Source organism: Eumetopias jubatus, unplaced genomic scaffold (genome assembly GCF_037043125.1).
Source record: "Eumetopias jubatus isolate StellerSeaLion01/CBP00866 unplaced genomic scaffold, mEumJub1_p1.0 scaffold_14, whole genome shotgun sequence".
Classification (NCBI taxonomy): Eukaryota; Metazoa; Chordata; class Mammalia; order Carnivora; family Otariidae; genus Eumetopias; species Eumetopias jubatus.
In genome coordinates, this window is record NW_028274820.1 from 14,962,215 (window position 1) to 14,977,085 (window position 14,871).

Here is a 14,871-nt window from a genome sequence, read left to right on the forward strand (position 1 = left end):
TCTTACATGTCAGTACTGTTGGCTTTCTACCTAAGCATCAACTCACAGTTTCTGAGAGGCTAGTTAATGAAAATATTTCTGTAATGTGTGTGGTGTTTTCTTTCTCCTGTCCATCTTTTTTTTTTTTTTAAGATTTTATTTATTTATTTAACAGAGACAAAGAGAGAGGGGGAACACAGGCAGGGGGAGTGGGGGAGGGAGAAGCTGGCTTCCCACAGAGCAGGGAGCCCGATGCGGGACTTGATCCCAGGACCCTGAGATCATGACCCAAGCCAAAGGCAGATGCCTAATGACTGAGCCACCCAGGCGCTCCTCTTTTTTTTATGACAAAAGTTACCTATAAGTGTAATCAGTACTACTTTTGCCATATTTTAACAAGTCAACTCAAAAAGTCCTTGTTTCTTTAATAGGTAATGAATACCTATTGTTTAAGGTGTTTGGCTAGATTTGCATAACCTTACAAATAAAATCCACTAGGTTTGATTTTGCAAGTACAATCAGGGCTGTAATGGTACATGCCCTTGCACAGGGGGATCATGTACATGATGGTATGTGGGCATGCCCCTGAATTTTCAGTGATTGCTGCCCTGAGTTTAGTTCCTTAGAAATTATTAATTCATTTTATGCATTGTGTCTAAAATTCAATCAAATTAATGCCTCAATTGTGGCTTCTTTCTTGGCAGAAAGAAGTAAGAGGGTTAAAGGAAAGCTAATAAAATTATACCTCTTTATGGCTCCTGAAGCTTTAGGCATAAGTATTAATAAATATTAATTATTTTTAATGCTTCAGAATTTAGCATATCTAAACAATAAACAATTTGGTTCATAAATCATCAAATGTCCTTCATTACAGCTGAATGCAGCCTTGTTTTTAAGCCTGATGCCTTATAGGACTTTGAGACACTTCAGAGTTTCAGAGTCTGTGGTAGCTCTTCTTACCAGGAACATGGCTCACTTTGAAGGAAACCTGTTTAAAATTCATCTGTTCACTTACCAGAATGCAGTAGGAAACTTTGATGCAGTAATGGTCCTTTGATACTATATAGGTTAAATTCTTTTTTTGAAGAATGGGGCTGTCCAAGGTGCTGAAGAGAGACTTTAAATGAAATCTGTCCAGAAGCCCAACGTGTCAGGGAACCGACCCCTCTCTCCCTTGCCTCCTCCATCTACCCCAAAACATATATACAAATAATTAAGGAATTGGTTCTACTGAGGACCAATCTGATGTCAAACAATTTGGAAACACATTTAATTAAGTATAGAATGTGATTTTTTTGTATTGAGTAACACAGATATCTGAAACCTTCCATGATGCTGTGGCTGCTGTGTTCTTCCTCTAACTATTTAATTAGATTTTAAGTTTCACTTTAATCCTTGAGGGAGGCTGTGGCTCTCATGAGCAGTGCTTACAGGAGGAAGGGAAGAAAGCAACAGCTTCAAGATACCACTCAGCAAGGGAATAAAGAGATTTTTTTGACTAGACGCAGTGATTCTCAGACCTTTGTAAGGTTTTAAAACCATGTATACTTTTTGCATGCCTGTTGATTTTTTATTATCTCCATGATGAAACCCAAAATGACCCTGTCTTGTTTTCCAGGACAGCTGGGAAGCAGGGAACTAGGGAGACTCTTTCCTTCTCCCTAGGCTTACAAGAGTGTGACACCCAAGGGCATGCATGGGTAGAAGTAGCTTTAATGAGGAAGGAAAAGCAGGCCAACTCCCTTGGGCTGTGTGGGAAGAAAGTGAGGCCCGGCACTGTCTGGGCTGGAGAAGCAGCAGCTGCTGACACTGATAAATGATTCAATTGAAAAAATAAATGAAGAACCTCCAACACCAGAGCCACATTATTATATTATATGCCAGGGCAAGGAATTTTGTAGGCACAAATACTTAGATCTTGTCCAAGAAGGAGTATTAGTTGGCAATCAGACAACCTAATTATAATAGACTCACTTGGCCTCATGTTGCCTTAAGCCCTGAGGAGAATGTGACCACAAGTTAGAATAATAATTTCATCTTACCTTATAGAGAACAAGATAAAGAAACCGAAGGGAAAATATGTAGTGTAGATTGTGGAATTTTGAATCTGTTTTCTGTGCAATACATAATTCAAGGCTGAATTACTGAAATGGTAATTTTCAGAAGAATATGGAACAAATTTCAGATGCAGTGAAATCTGAGCATTGCTGTAAGAATTTATTTCTAATTTAAAACCTCTTTGTGATTCACATAGAATAATGATGTTAAGAAAATTTTATTAGGCAGTTGGTTTTGCAGAAGAACTACTCTGTGGCATATTGTAGATGAGAAATTTCTCTCCAGAGCCTTTTACTTTTTTGACTCAGGCAGAATTTTAGATGAAATTTAATATGGTTATTACCAAAATGATTTATGAACCTTAATGATCATGAAGGAAAATTAAGAATTTTAATAATTGGAAAAGAAGAAAGTTATTTAAATCAGCCTTTCAGTTTATCTGCTTAAATTGAACTCATCTATTTAAGCCATTATTGTCTAATTTGAACCTTCTGCCCCTCTTAGATACCTAAAAAATTTCTTCTGGGATTCTTATTTCATTTTTTAAAAATGTTTATTTCTTCCCTTGGGCTAGGGGAATGCAGTGTCTGGAGTGAAGACAGAATTTATTTCATGCTCTCTCTTGTTTGGAAAGAAAAGGCAATTGTGGGATTAAGTTGATATGCTTTATTTCTTAAATATTTGGGAAAAGAATACCCTTCCTCACTACTTTTTTGCGATTTCCAGAAACCCTGAGCGGTTGTGGTGACTCATAACCATCAGTTGCAGCAGCAGGCTTTATATGGCTGTCTGAGGGGAAAACCTCCTTCTGGGTGAGAAACAAGCCCTGTCTAGCTCAGGGCCTTGCACACAAAGGGTGGGAGAGCAGACCTCTGAAGTGGATAGCTGAAAACAGGGGATGTCAGTGCAGTTCTGTGTTTAATCTCTGTGTCGTTCTTCTTTGTACATCATAACAGGTGGCTTAGTGGTTATAAAAGAATGGTTTCTTCTCCATTTTTTCCCCTCCACTCTCAGTAAATTGATGTTCCAGAGAGATGCTTTAGGTGTATTTTGTGGCTCTCTGTGCCCTAGACAGACCATTAAGTACCCCCAAGGTGTACACTTAACTGTTCTGAGAAATGTGGCCTTAGGGGATTCAGAGCCTCCTGATTGCACCTCTTAGGGCTGTAGACTTTAGATTGATCTGGGTCTAGATCTGTCCAGGTAATCACATATCTGCGGATATTCTCTCTAAATTAAATGCCATCTGTTAGGACACAGGATCCTGGGCCTTGCTTCTTCTCTCTTCATACTGTTCACCTCTTTCTATCAATTGACCAGCACTTGGGCTTCCATTTGCTAAACCATCCACTTTGTCCTTAATCCTTCCAACTGGATTTACTTTCTGAAATGTTTCTGCTTTTCTGCTAACTCTATTGACTTTTTTTTCCTGTTAGATTTCAACCTTCTCCATCTTTCAGCATTTCCGGTATTGATGATGAACCATTTTTTCAGGCCATTTAGGGCAGGGGATGCTGTGGCAGCACTACCTTAGTGGCTTTCGGCCACAGAGGTTGATTTCTCGCTCGTGAAACTATGAACGGCAGCTGTGCTCCATGTTCTCTCCACTCCGTGATCCGGTCCAGAGAAGCAGCTCACATCTGGAGTGTCACAGAACTCAGGGTAGAGGGAAAAGAAATGGGAGCACTGCATGATGGCTCTTGGCTGCTCGGGAATAGGACGTATCATTGGCCAAGGCTGATGTTGATGGGCAAGAAGTGTAATCCTCCCCCAAATCAGATCAGGTCTCCAGGGAGGCAGAGTAGATTTGACAATGATACAGCCTCCCACAGCCTTATCATTTCAGTTTAGATACTCAGAATCAGACATAGTGCCTGTCCGATGATAGATATTAAGTATGGGGAAGATGTACTTCTTTCTTCCCCAAATGCTTTTTGTGGTGGTATTAACAACCTCAGCCTAACTCCATCTGTTTCTTCTCTGGATCCTCTTCATCCTCTACATTTACCTAAGTGTTGATCATCAGTATTTTCTATTCATTCTCCTCATCCTTTCTCTACAGTTTTCCATTCTACGTTGATGTTTCAGAAATCCAGACTGTTTTCTTGTTTTGTTTTGTTTTTAATCTAGCTTGTGACAGTTGCCTTCACATGATTATTTCTGGATTGTTCAGCAAAACAAGGGAAACGTAGAGTTTTGATTTTAAACCATGTGGAGACACTATATATACTATACCATGTAAGTTAATAATCGCATCCAGAAGCCCTTTTGAGGTCCAGCTATATCCTTAAACACTCCTTTTCAGAGTTTCTTTGTATTAATCACTGTCTGTCTTTAAATGTGATGAGCATTTTGTCTTTACTTTGTACCCCCGAATACTTGGAATGGTTATTGCAGAGCTAAATGTAACCTGCTTGCAATGCAATTTTTATTTCGATACTTCAGTTCCTCTACTAGACTGTAATTTACTGAAGGAAGTAGGTTATTTTTTCCCTTCATACCTAACCCCCCTTTTATTGTTGCTAAATGCTAACACATGCTTGTTGAGTAGTATGTGACTATTATAGTTGCTATTTTATTAATTACCAAGGTAGAGTCATTCTGTGTGCTAGCTCTCTGCAAGTTTATTAAATGATTCTGCAGTTAAAATGCACATTTTAAAAATATTTTCAATTGCAGTGCCCTAGACCTACCCTTTCCGAGCCCGCTGGATTTTGTTGCTATTGTCCAAGAGGGCAGCTTTTTGCCTGAGTGCTTTCTCTGGCATCCCCCAAGAGCGGCATGAATGCCCCACCTCCCTTGCTCCCCAGTTAAGATATTTAAAGGGTGTCTGACATTTTCTCCGAAAGCTCCCCTGTGGGACTAAGGCTGGGATGCCCACCCTGGTAACTTGCTTGATCATGTACCCTGCGTTGGTGCTTATCCCCTGCCTGCCTCATTTCTCTACTACTGGCAATCTAATCTTAGTCTCAGAGTTTCTAAGGCTAATCCAAACCAAAACAAAGATTTATATGTCAAAATTTACGATTTCAGAGTTTCTCCGTTTTGGTGATGTCCAATAATAATAAAACGCAAACCGCAAATGTAGTTTCAAAATTTCTAGTGGCCACATTTTATAAAGTGAAAAGAAAGAGTGAAATTCATTTTAATAATATAATTTATTTAACTCAGTGATGAGAGAGCAGAAGGCTAGCCGAAGACAAAGCATAAGCTGACACCCTGCAACCTCCCCCCAGCCCCCAACTCCTAGCTAGGATATTTGTGATACTCTTCCAGGAAGCCCCCAACTGTCTTAATGTTATTGCTTTACTAGAGGGAAAAACAACCTTAACTTGACAATGGCAAGGCCTCTGGTACTTTGTAGGTGGTCCTCTTCAGCATATGAAAGTTCTTTTGGAAACCTCCCTTTTTCTTTACCTCCCCCAACCCCATAGTATAAAATCAGTTGCTCCTCACAATCCCAGTGTAGCTCTTCCTGCCCACGGGTCTTGTCCCTGTACTTTAATAAAACCACCATTTTGTGCCAAAGACGTCTAAAGAATTCTTTCTTGGCTGTTGGCCCCAGACCCCACCCCACCAAACCTCACCTATATTCCAAAACCACATCATCAGTATATCCCAACTATTACCACTTTAACATGCAATCGATATAAAACCTATTAATTAGATTTTTTGGAACTAAGTCTCTGAAATCTGGTATTTTACATTTACAGTACATCTCCACTTGGACAAGCCACGTTGCAAGCACTCATCCACATGTAGCTAGTAGCTACCATACTGAACAGTGATGATCAATTTCCGACTGCTGTATTCCATACATCAAAATTTAGGGATTTGCTGGCTCTTGAGTATATAGGAGGCTGTCTGGTGGGTCATAGTTTCTGTTCTCAGCAAAATCTTACTTGCCTTTACTTTTAAGCTGAATAAAATCTCTGTAAATGTTTACACTGATGGGTGCCTTGTTTAGGCTGTGTGTACATATTTATATTCTTTCAAGAATGAGTCTCGGGTAATAATAGCTCCAAGACTTACTGCCTCACAAGTGTTTCCATGCAAAATATAGACAAGATGCTTAGCATCTCTGTGTTTGTGTGTCTTTCAGGCGGAGGGTACCAGGCTTCAGCGAGAACTCCGGGGATATTTAGCAGCTATCAAAGGTAATGTGTGAGTCATTTACTGCATGTTACCTTACCAAGCACAGATTGTTCTTGATATTCATGAGTGGCGGGATTAAGTGTTAATTACAAAGCTGTTTGGTTTTCTGGCAAGATGCATACTTGAGCACAGGTGCTCATTCCACCCACCCCCAAATTCCCATTGAAATGATAATCAGAATATACAAGAAAAAAATGTCTACTGTTATGTTGGCAATGAGGAATAAGTGCTTCCTACACCAGAGACTTCTAGGAAGCTTTGTGAGGTAGAGCGAGCTTGAGACCTTGTTTAAGAAAACTTGCAGCTGGTATATCCTAAGGGAGAGCATGTCCCAAGAGTAGACCACTCACAGACTCACACTTCAGCCCTCTAGCTGCAAGGGGCAAGGAGTTATGGCAGAGGCAGGTGGAGGGTTATCAGAAATCAAGGACCTGGACTACCTGTGACTTATGGGGACCAGCTGCACTTGCAGCCCTGCCACTGGATGTAGACTGAGAGGCTGTGACATTGGTTTCTGGCCTCAGCCATGCAAGGCAAAGAATTGAGGTGGGTGGTGGAGGGAGGAGAGGGCAGTAGGGAGGTGTGCTCTGTTCCTGCCTGCTGTACCTTATACAGCTGCCTGCACTGAGACGGATCCAGGTGCACCCATGGATGTGATGGATCACAAGGCAGACTTCCAGATTAGTCGGGGGGAGAATGGATCGTCTGCAAGGGGTCTTGCATCAACTAGCGAAATACCCAGAAAAAAGTAAGATCCTCAAGCTCATTCTCTACTCCCTCCTTCTCAGTTATAGATCTAGTAAAGAGTTAAATATGCATACAAAGACATGTCCTAAAGTACTAGAATAAAATACAGTAGACTTAGTCTCTAGTCTTGGTTGACAAGGTCTTTACAAGGGCAACCCAAAAGACAGACACCATAAAGGGAAAGATTGAGAGATTTGACCTCATAAATATATCAAATTTATGTATATGTTTAAAAAAATTATTTTGACAACGTATTTGATGAAAGTGAGCTCCGTAAGTATGCTAAATGAATATCAGTTGATTAAAAGAAAAAATAGGTAGAACATATGAAGAAAAAATTAGCCAGAGAAGAACTTGGAGATGGGTAATAAGTGTGAAAAAATAGTTTCAAGTTTCAAAAAGAGTTTTCACTTATCCTCCTGGACGGATAATCAAAGAATATTAAGTAAAATCAAAAGGGAGATACTGTCATTTTTCTTCCAAATGTTTAGAGACATTAAGATTAAAAAGACCATAATACATAGCATTGGAAAGCTGTGGGGAGCAGACCCCTTTTATTTATTTTTTTTATTTTATTATTTTATTTTATTTTATTATGTTATGCTAGTCACCATACAGTACATCATTAGTTTTTGATGTAGTGATCCACGACTCATTGTTTTTGTATAACACCCAGTGCTCCATGCAGTACATGCCCTCCTCAATACCCATCACTGGGCTAACCCATCTCCCCACCCCCCTCCCCTCTAACACCCTCAGTTTGTTTCTCAGAGTCCATAGTCTCTCCTGGTTCGTCTCCTGCTCCGATTTGCCCCCCTTCATTTTTCCCTTCCTTCTCCTAATGTCCTCCATGCTGTTCCTTATGTTCCACAAATAAGTGAAACCATATGATAATTGACTTTCTCTGCTTGACTCACTTCACTTAGCATCATCTCCTCCAGTCCCATCCATGTCGATGTAAAAGAAGTTGGGTATTCATCCTTTCCGATGGCTGAGTAATATTCCATTATATATATGGACCACATCTTCTTAATCCATTCATCTGTTGAAGGGCATCTCGGCTCTTTCCACAGTTTGGCTATTGTGGACACTGCTATGAACATTGGGGTGCATATGGCCCTTCTTTTCACTACATCTGTGTCTTTGGGGTAAATACCCAGGAGTGCAACTGCTGGGTCATAGGGTAGCTCTATTTTTAATATTTTGAGGCACCTCCACACTGTTTTCCAAAGTGGCTGTACCAACTTGCATTCCCACCAACAGTGTAAGAGGGTTCCCCTTTCTCCACAACCTCTCCAACATTTGTTGTTTCTTGCCTTGTCAATTTTTGCCATTCTAACTGGTGTAAGGTGGTATCTCAATGTGGTTTTGATTTGGATTTCCGTGATGGCCAATGATGATGAACATTTATTCATGTGTCTGTTAGCCATTTGTATGTCTTCTTTGGAGAAGTGTCTGTTCATGTCTTCTGCCCATTTTTTGACTTGATTATTTGTTTTTTGGATGTTGAGTTTGAGAAGTTCTTTATAGATCTTGGATACCAGCCCTTTATCTGTAGTGTCATTTGCAAATATCTTCTCCCATTCTGTGGGTTACCTCTTTGTTTTGTTGATTGTTTCCTTTGCAGTGGGCAGAAGCTTTTTATCTTGATGAAGTCCCAAAAGTTCACTTTTGCTTTTGTTTCACTAGCCTTTGGAGATGAATCTTGAAAGAAGTTGCTGTGGCCAATGTCAAAGAGGGTACTACCTATGTTCTCCTCTAGTATTTTGATGGATTCCTGTCTCACATTGAGGTCTTTCATCCATTTTGAGTTTATCTTTGTGTATGGTGTAAGGAAATGGTCCAGTTTCATTCTTCTGCATGCGGCTGTCCAATTTTACCAGCACCATTTATTGAAGAGACTTTTTTCCATACATGTTTTTTTTCCGGCTTTGTCGAAGATTATTTGACCATAGAGTTGAGGGTACATATCTGGGCTCTCTATTCTGTTCCATTGGTCTATATGTCTAGTTTTTGTGCCAGTACCACGCTGTCTTGGTGATCACTGCTTTGTAATATAGCTTGAAATCAGGCAACGTGTTGCCCCCAGCTTTGTTTTTCTTTTTCAACATTTCCTTGGCGATTCGCGGTCTTTTCTGATTTCATACAAATTTTAGGATTGTTTGTTCCAGCACTTTGAAAAATGCCATTGGAGTTTTGATCGGGATGGCACTGAAGATATGCAGCTCAGTTCTGGGACTGGTTGGAATAGGGTCCCCTACTCCTCCACCATCTTCTCCCCCCCACCCCCGCAGCAGACCCCTTTTATACACTGCTGGTAAGACAGCTTTCCTGGGCAATTTGGCAAAAGCCTCTAAGTGTCTATTTTTGGGGGGAGGGGGCATCCCTTTTGACACAGTAGTACCAGTTCCAAGAACTTACTCTAGCCATCTCATTGTGGAAGTGTGAAATTGTTTCAAAGATCGTGATAAGTAATAAAATAATAATCTTAAGAATAAAAAAATAGTCATAATAATAAAACATTGGTGAAATTGATTTTTAAACTAAATGATATTTAAGCTTGTATAGGCCAGGCATATAATTTTAATTCTTATGACAACTCTGATGTAAGTACTCCCATCATCTTCATGTTATAGATGACAAAGTGAGGCCCAGAGAGGTTAAATAGCTTGTTCAGGGTCATGAACTAGTAAACAGTAGTGCCAAGATACAAACTCTCATCCACATGCTCCTAATGCATTGCTTTTTGTAAATTGAAGTATAGTTAACATACAGTGGTATATTAGTTTCAAGTGTACAATACAGTGATTCAACAATTCTACACATTACTCAGTGCTCATCATGATAAGTGAACTCTTAATTCCCTTCATCTGTTTCCCACATCCCCCCACCTACCTCTCCTCTGACAACCACCAGTTTGTTCTCTGTGTGTTAGAGTCTGGTTTTTGTCTCTTTTTTCCCCTTTGTTCATTTGTTTTATTTCTTCAATTCCATATATGACTGAAATCGTACGGTATTTGTCTTTCTCTGTCTGACTTATTTCACTTAATACCCTCTAGGTCCATCCTTGTTGTGGGCTTGCTTTTTTTTTTAATAAATTTTTTTAAGATTTTGTTTATTTATTTGTCAGAGGGTGAGAGAGTGAGAGAGAGCACAAGCGGGGGTGGGGGGCATGGCAGGCAGAGGGAGCAGCAGACTTCCCACTGAGCCGGGAGCCCGATGTGGGACTCAATCCCAGGACACTGGGATCATGACCTGAGCCCAAGGCAGATGCTTAACCGACTGAGCCACCCAAGTGTCCCTGTGGCCTTCCTTTTTTTTATCCACTGTCTTATCCAGCCTTTGAACTATATGACTGTTGGTAGGGCATTGATTTCACAAATTTGAGTTCATCTGTACAGTGGAGTAATGATAACTTACTACTATTACTTTAGAATGAGCACTTCCTGTGTGCTGGGCTGTGAGTTAAGCATAGGCTTATTACCTCTTTGTAACCACCCAACACAGTTATATGATACATGACAACCTTCGTTGACATTTGTAAAGAAGTAAGGCTCAGACAACTTTCACAAATTCATAGAGCTCATACTTCACTGTTCTAAAAAAATTAACCCTAAGTATTTATAACAATTCAGTCAGAAAATAGAAAGCACTCTAGGTATTTCTTTTACTATTGGTTTAGGATTTGAACACAAGATGTCATATATTATTTCAAGCACAGGATTTTTTTAAAAAAGATTTAGAAAGAGAGCATGCACACGAGTGGAGAGAGGGGCAGAGGGAGAGGAAGAGAGAGAATCCTCAAGCACACTCCCCGCTGAGCATGGAGCCTGATGTGGGGCTTGATCCCAGGACCATGAGATCATGACCTGAGCCAGTCGCCTAACCGACTGAGCCACCCAGATGCCCCCACAGGATTTTCTTTATGTTGGCTGATTTTTTTTTTTTATTCAATGTTGGCTGATTTTTTTTTAATGTGGATAAATGTATTGAATGAAGGAGTGAATTCAATCTCCTTCTCAAGTCTCTGTATTTTGGTCAGTTTTACATCCTTAGTAGGAAGACTGCTGTTTTAAACAAGATGGAATAATTCTTTTCCTTACTAGGGTCTAGGAGCATCCACTGAGGGAAGAATTAGCTCCAGAGAGACACTGGTGCAGCATCAAAGCAGCCTTTCAATGTTGTAGACTGTGTCCTGCTTCCACTGCTAATGGTCACATCCCCATAGGTAGGAGAGAGGACTTGCCAGCAACTCTTCCCCAACACATTTTGTTAACGAATGATACTCCATGAAAGGGACCTATGTCTATATTACTTTGGTCAAGGCTGGTTGGAGTGAATTCTCCAACAGAACATAATTACTGTGGGGCCCTTAATATGTTAATATAATCTCCAGAAGCCCTGTGGGTGGGTGGGCAGTTTTTACCAGGTATTTGACGATGGAATGCTTTCCTCTTCTCAAAGTTATACCAAGAATTAGGGTTCCTTGGAGCACAGTTTGGGTTTTGGGGAACACAAGGAAAGACAGACAGTGGGTAGGTGTTAAATAAATCATAATTTGGATTTTCAAGGGGCTTTCATGGCCAATTTTTCTGGCTTTCACAAAAAAAGAACACTAGCTAACTAACTGTATTGTAATGCAGGCAGCATTATGGAGGAAGGAGATCTGGCCCTAGAGTGATGGCCCCTGGGTCTGGTCCCAGGGTCAGTGGTAGGAAGATCACCAAGCTCTCAGCTACCTGGTGTTCCTCATCCATCCAGGTGCTGTCAGAAGCCCTCCAAATCTCTACTACTAAAACTCTGGGGAATAAGGTTATTCTTCGTCTTATGATCACAGGGTGCCATTCACCTCTGTAGGTAACTATTATTTCTGCTGATGCTTAGGCTTTGCAAGGTAGATCTTTGTTCTCGTTTATTTTAGCAGCAAATGTTGCATTGAGCCCCATTTATGGGTGCAGCGCTGTTCTCGGAGTGGAGATGCAGAGACGAATAAGACACAGTGCCTACTCTGATGGAGCTGGCAGCAGAGATGGGGAGAAAGTTAAATAAACAAAAAGGCCAAAGATACATAGTAATACAAACTTTAACAGAAGTGTGCCTTATGTGCATCACAACAGAGGACAGGACCCCCCCCCGCCCGAAGGACAGGAGACCAGGTTGGGCCTTCCAAGGGACTTATGCTTAAATGGACCTAGGAAGGGAGTATAACTAGTTACCAGGTGATAAGATATGCTGGAGACTGTACTGCATGGAGCACTGGGTGTTATACGAAAACAATGAATCATGGATCATTACATCAAAAACTAATGATGTATTGTATGGTGACTAACATAACATAATAAAATAAAATTAAAACAAAAGAAAAAAGATATGCTGGAGACTGCGGTTGATGTTGGAAGGACTTTCCAGGTAGAAGAAGCTACATATACAAAGGTCCAGGAGGCAGGAAGAAGCTTGGGCTCTTTAGGGAACAAGTAGATAATTGAGTGTAAGCAAGAATCTGAGATGGATGAGATGTGGTAAGGTAGGTATGCTTATGTATCCTATCATATTGGAGTTTTGGTCTTTCAGTGCAGAAGGGAGTCATTACATCACTGTAGGCAAGGGAATGAGTCACATGATCCGATTAGCATTTTAGAAAAATAGTTACTGTGGTTTTGTGGGATTCAGGCTAGAGGAGATGAAGCTGCAAGAGACTTCTTAGAAATCTAGTCCAGGATTTAATAATGATAGTGAAAAAAGCTAACATTTATTGAGCACTTTTGTGCAAGGCACTGATGTAAGCTTTTCCTGTCTCATTTCATACAATTTTAACTATGGCCACAGCACGTACTATCATTGAAAAGTCGTGTGTACACTTTGGAAAACTGAAGTCTAGGATGGTTAGATAACTTGCCTAAGGTCACACAGATGACATGTGTTGGCAACCAGATTTTAACAAAGGCTGATGGATTGCAAATAATAGTTTTAATTATTATGCCACAGTGCCTTCTAAAAAGTTTTTCATAATGGTGGCTGACATTTGAATGTTAACTTTGTAGAAGTACTTTGCTCAACCGTTTACATTATTTCATCTAATCCAAATGACAGATGATGGATATGCAATTGAGGGCTGTGGCAGTGGGCATGGAAGCAAGGGGCTTCAGGCAGGACTGGTGTGCCTTGGTGGCATACTCACTTTGGGAGGATGAATCCAGTTTTCTAACTGGGACTACCGGGTGACATTCATGAGGATTGGGAAGAGGAGTAGAGGTTTTGTCAGGAAGTTCTGAGTTGGTTTTGGGCATGTGAAGCGTGGGGAACCAGAAGCACATCCACGTGGAGATGTCCAGTAGGGATTTGGAATCAGGAGTCACTGGCATGGGGGTGGCCATGGAGGCCAGACACTGGGATAATGAACACACAAGAACTCCTCTCCACGGAGCATGGCCCAGATGGTGGCATCGGTACTTGTTAGTTGTATGTGCTTGTTATGTGTGAGCATGACCCAGCGGGAGGGTTGACTGTCTTTGAGCCATCTCACACTCTGCCTACCCCCCCAACTCTTGTTCCTATATTTGCTCTCCTGAAATCTCTAGGAGAAAGACTTCCCATCCTGCTTTCCTCTGAGCCAACTGCTGGCTTCTTAAACAGCTCTCTTCTAAATAATGGGCAGAGCTGCCAGATACTTACAATATTGTAGATACTCTTGTAATGGTTTATGGTTGCTGCTGGTTATTGTCATAATGTATTTTAGCTGATGTTATTTTTAACTAAAATGTACACCCTCAGGTTGTACAAAGAGGACTCTTGTAGCAGTGTAATCTCTGCAACAAATCTTAGAGGATGAGAATAGAAGCTTGCAAATTTGGTTGCAGAGGGAAAGAGGATGTTGCAGTAAATGCCTTGGAGAAGGTCCAAAATTTTAAAGCAAGGGAAGTGCTTCCTATCCAGTAGTAAAATAATAATTCTATGCATGACGCCTGTCTTGCAGTTTTGGAAATCACTAATCTTTTAAGAAAATACTGGATATAGATATTATTAAATGCCAGAGGTAGCATTTAACATCTTTTCTGCTTTTTTTAAATAATTTTTTATTGTTATGTTAATCACCATACATTACAACATCTTCTCTGCTTTAATGTTGCCAAGCTACTTTGAAGGGAACTTGGGTTTTGGCTTTTTTTTTTTTTTCTCTTATGCTCTGTCAGCAGAGTAGGTTCTAAATCCCTAAAATCTTTGCCATTCTTTAGGCCCCTTAAGACCAAAGCTTGTGTCTTGTTCACTTATGTGTCCATCCAAGTGCTTCCTATGGAATATTCTAGAAACAATTTCTATGTCAAAATGGACTCTTTCCAAATTTTCCATCACTATTTATCCACACAGCAATTAGTGGTTATTTTTGGCTGCTAGGAGGGATATTTACTGCAACATTGTGCTTTTAGCCCCAATGAGTAAGGTCTTGTATAATTTTATTTTAAGCTTACATTCACAGTTTTATTTTTCACCACAAAGGTTATTTGTCCTACAGCACCATCATTTCTTTTTCTTCCTCTTAAGACCTTAAGAACTTGTCTACCCAGCTATTTATAATTTCGTCGGGCTTACGACAAAGATTTAAGAGAAACCTTCAGAAGCCTTTTGGCATCTGAGTTATGGAAGGGTGTCAACCAGTGACTGACATTCGAGGGGTACAGTTCTTAGTAGAGGCTTGCTTGTCCTTGGGGAGGAGCCAATGGAGATGCTGGAGGTCATGTTGGTCCACCTCAGCAGTAACTGCACATACAAGAGGGAACATTCTCACTAGGGGATTCATTCAGAGTGCTAGAGGACACTTGCAGGTTTTGCATTAATTTTTGGCTGTCTCTACACCTACATGCTTTCATGTCATCACTGCTTTTGGTCACCAAGTCTTTTCAGCTGGTGTGGGCCATACAGGATGTTGTTGGGAGA

At 40.5% G+C, this 14,871-nt stretch overlaps 1 protein-coding gene across 5 annotated transcripts in view; it reads left to right on the plus strand.

Moving 5' to 3' along the window:
- Positions 1-14,871, plus strand: part of AMPH (amphiphysin) — a 265,823-nt gene that overhangs the window by 144,490 nt on the left and 106,462 nt on the right. For all 5 annotated transcript variants that reach the window (XM_088018242.1, XM_088018243.1, XM_028108945.2 and 2 more), the window contains exon 3: positions 6,140-6,194. In XM_088018242.1, the coding sequence (XP_087874368.1) occupies positions 6,140-6,194 (55 nt within the window). The remainder of the gene's footprint in view (positions 1-6,139; positions 6,195-14,871) is intronic.